Source organism: Corylus avellana, chromosome ca3, assembly GCF_901000735.1.
Source record: "Corylus avellana chromosome ca3, CavTom2PMs-1.0".
Taxonomy (NCBI): domain Eukaryota; kingdom Viridiplantae; phylum Streptophyta; class Magnoliopsida; order Fagales; family Betulaceae; genus Corylus; species Corylus avellana.
In genome coordinates this window covers 15,006,130-15,012,430 of record NC_081543.1, presented here as the reverse complement: position 1 = coordinate 15,012,430, position 6,301 = coordinate 15,006,130, and the positions used below count along the sequence as shown (strand labels likewise).

The 6,301-nt window shown below is 38.2% G+C and overlaps 1 protein-coding gene and 1 non-coding gene across 2 annotated transcripts; both read right to left on the bottom strand.

The window, feature by feature from the left end:
- Positions 1 to 651: 651 nt before the first annotated feature.
- TRNAW-CCA (transfer RNA tryptophan (anticodon CCA)) lies at positions 652 to 723 on the bottom strand. The gene has a single exon. It is a non-coding gene; the product is annotated as a tRNA-Trp (tRNA).
- Positions 724 to 1,530: 807 nt separating this feature from the next.
- Positions 1,531 to 5,763, bottom strand: LOC132176185 (phospho-2-dehydro-3-deoxyheptonate aldolase 2, chloroplastic-like). The gene is made up of 5 exons (XM_059588322.1): positions 5,234 to 5,763; positions 3,635 to 3,912; positions 2,884 to 3,160; positions 2,039 to 2,284; positions 1,531 to 1,947 (listed from the first exon to the last, which is right to left on the bottom strand). The coding sequence occupies exons 1-5, from the start codon at positions 5,717 to 5,719 to the stop codon at positions 1,681 to 1,683; spliced, it is 1,554 nt and encodes a 517-aa protein (XP_059444305.1). The 5' UTR covers positions 5,720 to 5,763; the 3' UTR covers positions 1,531 to 1,680.
- Between the last annotated feature and the right edge of the window lie 538 nt (positions 5,764 to 6,301).

Sequence of the window (6,301 nt, the reverse complement as noted above, 5' to 3'; positions counted from 1 at the left end):
AATTAGCTTTAAGGAGCCACTTCATTGGACTTAATGGTAAATTAGCCCTGGAATGCTAGAAATATATAATTAAAAAAAAAAAAAAAAAATCTAAACTCGACGAGGACCAAAGCCCTAATAATGAACAAAAAATCACAAGGGAATGTTAAAAACAGCTGAATAATAATAATAATAATGTCATTTGATTCTTAAGCTAACTACAAAATAACATCTGCAAACTTGTATTATCCATATTATAAAATCTACGTACGTACGGTGGAATAAATTTAAAACGCCTTTTTATTTTTCTTTTTTTATTAACAAAAAAAAAGACAATTTGGGCACAAAAGGCTCTGCTATAGTAGCAATGGAAGAAGAGTAAGACAATGGCATTTGGGTCAGAAAAATGAAAAAGCAGAAGAACATGGTCCGGGCATAGATCTTCTTTTATTTATTTATTTGTATATTAGAAAGAAAAGAAATCATTTTACCCTTTTTCTGCCTCGGAAAAGCTAGGGTACTGGACTTTGTCAGGAATATTAATATTTGGTATTTCTCACTCTAAAGGCCACATTCGGCGTTTCTCATTTATGACAATTTCTTAAAAAATAATAATAACAATAATTTATAAAAATTAAAAATTAAAAAAAAAAAAAAAATCCAAATGGGGATTGAACCCGACGTGAATCGAACACGCAACCTTCTGATCTGGAGTCAGACGCGCTACCATTGCGCCACGGATCCCTTGTTGTTAAAGCCTTACTTATACTTTATATAGATGCTAACCATTCAAAAATGGTCGAACCCTCCAATTGAGCAGCCAGCCAATGGCCATCACTTCCCAAACTCTTTTTGTCAGACGCTTTTTGCTTTTTGTCTCATGATCTTGGGCGATGACATGTTGCAAGTTCTAAAAGTATTTCTTTTTATTTGCTTTTCCAAGCAAAGTTCTAAAGTTTCAGTATTTTGAATTTTTGATTGTGTTAAGACTTTAGTTTATCATATGCCACTAGCAAGTTCTTTGTATAATGGACTCTATTAATTAGTCCCTACGGATCCATGTATTTGCGAACCCCCCATATGTTTTACGGTGAATTTAAGAGCGATTAGAAGTATTACAGTTTTTACTATGAATCTGTTATAAATTGCAGTAACAAACCAAGTAATATTTATCATGTTAGTCACTAAAATAAATAGCGACATGTGACACATACCATATTAACTACTAAAATATAAACTATAACAATTCATGCCACATGAGCTTATAAGAGCATTCACATCTCGCTCCAAAAATTTTAACTAAAATATCACTTCTTTCCATTTTGAAACTAACATTAATGCAAGTAAATTTCTTTAACTCAATCTATCAAACCAATGTCTTGTTAAAATATATGATTTTCACATACATTTTAATGCATGCAATAATCATATGCTCTATTAAAAATGCATATAACAATCACATTCTTTAACGTCGTATGTCAATTTATTACAATGGGTTAAAAAAAATTTAGTCCAACTTAGTTGGAAGAAACTTCGTCCAAAAAATTACACTAACAAGAGAAGAGCCTTCATTTTTAGGCATAAGATTTTATTACAGCAAAAACTCTGCATTCACAAATATAAGAAAAAACCAAATACAATTATTGAGAACTTGAATGAGCACAAGATAAAAAAACTCAAGTATCCCATATCATAGAATGATTATCTTTGCCCTCTTTGAAAGTTTTTAACCGATTTTAACCTTTTCTTCCTCAGCCTCTCAGCTATGGCAAATGCAAGCTCAAGTGACTGTGATGCATTCAGCCTGGGGTCACAGTGTGTATGATATCTGGAGCTCAAGTCATCAAAAGTCACTGTCTTTGACCCTCCAATGCACTCTGTTACATTCTGCCCAGTCATCTCCAGATGAACTCCCCCAGGGTAGCTCCCCTCTTGTTCATGAACATCAAAGAAAGCCCTCAACTCATCCTGAGACAAAACAAAAACACCCCCTGTTACTACCGTTATGAAGAAAAGGGTTGAAGTATTTATCAGTCAATATTGGTTGATCAGTTCTTACTCGGATTGCATCGAACGGCCGCGTCTTGAGACCGGAAGGAGCCTTTATGGTGTTCCCATGCATGGGATCACTAACCCATGTGACAAGAAGCCCAGCCTGGCGCACAGCTCTAATCAGATGGGGGAGCTTTACCCTCATGTTATCTGCCCCCATTCGCGTTATTATTGTTAATCTTCCAGGCTTGTTATGAGGGTTGAGAATTTCACACAATTTCACAAGCTCCTTTGGATCCATCTTGTCACTCACCTGCATGACCAAGTCCAGACATCAACAACCAGAGAAGAAAATGAGAAAAATATCACCCCACTAGAGTGACAGCAACTGTGCCCACTCAATCACTTCCAAGGCACTCAAGACATGAAAGCCTCAACGTGGTAAGAATTTCTACTCTCTACATAGAAACATACTGAAATTCTTCATAAGAAGGTCAATTACAACAGGGATGCCTATAATGAGAATCGAAAGAATAGCTCAAAGTATCAAACAAAGAGAAGGAGGCTGTTATGTCTCCCTGAATTATGGACACATGGCAGTATGTTAGATTATGAAACAAAACAAGTAATACATGAATGTTATGGATTCTACATAATGTATGATTTAATCTGCCATCTCCCTTGTTCTCCATTTAAAGGCCAACAAGACAAAGGAAAACAAAACTGCGCACAAATAAAATCCTCTATCTTGCTGACAATGAAAGTGAGCATTATTGAAATTATAGACAATAACATCAGCACTGCAGCATTTCATCAAAATTAAATTTATAAATTTGAGGTTGACTGTATAGATTCCCAAGAGCGCAACTACAATTTTTTTTTTCCACCAAGTTAAGTGCAGCTGCCACTTACCTTTATGCCAAGAGGATTGGAAACACCCCGGAGGAATTCAACATGTGCACCATCCAACTGCCGAGTCCTCTCACCCACCCAAAGCATGTGAGCAGAACAGTCATAGTAACACCCTGATGTTGAATCTACCCTAGTCAAGGCTTGCTCATAAGGTAAATGGAGGCATTCATGAGATGTCCAAAACTCAATTGTGTTCATTATGGGATGATTTACAGTAACCCCAGCAGCAGCCATGAACCCCAGGGCTTCATCTACTCTTTGTGCAAGTTCAATGTACCTTTCATCAAACAGTAAGTTTTAGTAAGTAAATACAAGAAAGCAGCATGGAAAAACCTAAAAAATTAAAATATATATATAGGACATTAATTTTTTTGACTCCAAAGGGTACTTCAATTGGCTAGAGGTCATGCTTTATGAAGCGAAAGTCACTAGTTCGATCTCTCATTCCATCTCTATTTGAGGGGTAAAAAACCTATTAAAAAAATTTAAACAGAAAAAGTTTCCATGCAACTGCTTGCTTTTAGAGAATCCGGGACTACCCAAATAACAATTCTCCACTTCCATAAGACGAGGCAGAAGGTTATTGACGAGATCATCAGAATAATCACTTCATAGCAAATAGAGGCACAAAGAGTGTTGTGTGGGACCAATACATGGGGGTGGAACTAACCCACTGGAAAAATTGAAATTGCCCAGTTATTTGCTTCAAGAAAAAATTGCATGAAGTGAAGGAATATCTTTTCAAAAGTACCTGTCCCCCTGCTCACTGTGTACCACAAAATCAAGATTCCACTCTGAAACTCTCTGCATGGCAGCGTACCCACCAGTGGCAAATGCTCTAAGGAGATTCAGTGTGCCAACAGATTGGAGGTATGCTCTGATCAACCTTTGCGGATCAGGTATTCTAGATTTCTCATCAAAGGCGTCACCGTTGATATTGTCTCCCCGATAACTAGGAAGCTTCACACCGTCTTGAATCTCATAAGGTTCTGACCTAGGTTTTGCAAATTGCCCTGCCATCCTTCCTACCTGTTTCATATTAAACAAAGTGAAACAGATATACTTGTATTATTACACAAGGCATCATAGATGTGATTTTAGCAAACAAGTCTATGCATATGTGATTATAGGATCTCCAAATATTAAAAGAAAAAGAAAAAGAAAAAAAAGGCAACAATTTTCAGGTAGATTTAGTTGAACCACCCCACATCTAGAGTTAGTTTACCATATGTAAGCAGAGCGCACATATACATAAGATAATGCAAAAAAAAAATTAATAGAACTTAGAGTTGAGCTTTATAGTTACTAAACCTCAAATCATGACGTATTAGTGAGAACCCATTTTACCAGTTTGGGAAGCAATTAAGGCAGATGCTATGGGAGATAGTGGGCAGGAAATGCTTCTGAAAAACATGATGCAAGAAACATTACTGGAAAAAATACTAAAATTATAGTCAACACAAAGATAGACCAGAAGTACAAGGAACATAGTAAGGCCAATATTTAAAATCAAGTACAAACATTTCTTCCACTATGAATTATTTCTAGTAGTGGGTCCTTCACTGGTAATTCCATAGCTTCACCTTTGACATTCGTTCTCCAGGGTCGAACTACTTCAATGTGGAGAACAGGAAACCAAAACCCACCTTAACCTTGTTATTAGTACCAAAAAATACTTCCCTAACCCTGAAGTAGTCGTGCATGCCATGTTGAAGACACAAAAACTAAATAGTATTTAGCCGGGCAATTCTAAACATTATTTTTCATCAGAATATTGTGATGCATCATGCATGTAACAGCCATTCCATTCTATGATTCCTACATATTCTTTAAAAATCAAGATGAGCATTTCGATGGTAGTAGTTTTAGTCATTCATCATTTTGCAGCTATAAAAGTTTGAAATCAAACCAGAATTAAAGTATAAGAAAGCGCCCATGCATATATATATATATATATGGCGGGAGACTAATAGAAAAACGACGAGTGACCCATAAGTAAGCAAAAGAAAGGATAATGTATTTTAATCCGTGGCCAAAACCTGCTAACAGCCGATACTATACGAGTCAAAAGGTCAAACTAATATATTTACAACAAATCCAAACGAAAGACATCGATTTACAAACACCCAAGTCATCAAAAAGAAAACCCGATTCCCCAAAACCCACAAAAACAGTCCGCATGACACAACACAAGTCCAAAGCAAGACATCGATTTCCAAAATCTTAAAGCAACAGACAGACAACCAAATCATCAAAAAGAAAACCCAGCTCACCAACACCGACAAAGCTTTTTCCACAAAAAATGATGATAGAGAGTGAAAAAAGGAAAGAAAAAGAAAAAAGAGAGTACCTTGATGACGGGGATTTGGGCGCCAAAGGTGAGGGCGATGCCCATTTGCAACAAGACCCGGAAAGTGTCCCGAATGTTATTCCCATTGAACTCCTTGAAGCTCTCGGCACAGTCCCCGCCCTGAAGCAAAAAGGCCTCGCCCATGGCGGCCTGGGCCAGCCGCTCCTCGAGCTTGCGGGCCTCGCCGGCGAACACAATGGGCGGGAAGGACTCCAGGGTCTGGATGACCGACCTGAACTCATCCGGGTCCGGGTAGTCCGGGAGCTGGCGGGCCTTCTTGGACTTCCACGAGTGCGGGGCCCAGTTTGAAGGACCAGATGAAGTGTTAGCGTTGTCTGTGACTGATGATGATGATGAGGAAGAGACGGATGGGGTGTGTTTTGTGGTGGTGAAGTGGAGAGGGGTGAGGAAGTGGGGTTTGAGAGCGAAGGCTTTGGTGATCGTTGGGGGGGTGAGATTAACAGAGCCCTTGAGAGTAAGAGCCATCTCTTTCTCTCTCTCTCTCTCTCTCTCTGTGTCAGAGATGGTAGCGGAGGTGGATGTTTTCGTTGAGGGATACTCTTAAGAATATAATAGATATGGATCCAACTTACACGCGGTTGACAAAGTAACCGCATAGCTGCTGTTAAAATTTGAACGGTTTAGATTTAATACTAGTAGTTTTACACCGACGATGTTGATTTAGCAAAAAGGCAAAGCAAACGGCGTTGGATTAAAGAGACTGAACCACACTCGTTCCTCCACCACCTCTTGCTCTCGCTCCCACCGCTGTGCCTTCCTTTCCCATCTTTCCTTCTCTCTCTCTTCGAAGATTGATGTTAGCTTTGCTTAAAAATTTGGGTCTGCTTAATATTTTCATGGATTTGTGAGTTTGCTTAAAAGCTTTGTTCCCAATTACTCCAGTAATTCCACGGACATCTCCCCATTTGGTATCAATAGTTTATGAGTCTGGGCGTGGATGTTCACAAATATGGTTAATATTTTCTTGGATCGGTGAGTTTGCTTAAAATATTTGTTTCGTCAATTACTCCTCTTTTTGGGGCTTTTGAAGAGGAAAATAGGGTGAAA

What these genes read in the sequence shown, in the direction of transcription:
- LOC132176185 (XM_059588322.1), bottom strand. Translation starts at nt 5,719, where the DNA reads ATGGCTCTTACTCTCAAGGGCTCTGTTAATCTCACCCCCCCAACGATC. An exon ending in CACAGTGAGCAGGGGGACAG is followed by an intron (nt 3,161 to 3,634) that starts GTACTTTTGAAA and finishes GTTTGATGAAAG; the next exon opens with GTACATTGAACTTGCACAAA. An exon ending in CCAATCCTCTTGGCATAAAG is followed by an intron (nt 2,285 to 2,883) that starts GTAAGTGGCAGC and finishes TTGGTCATGCAG; the next exon opens with GTGAGTGACAAGATGGATCC.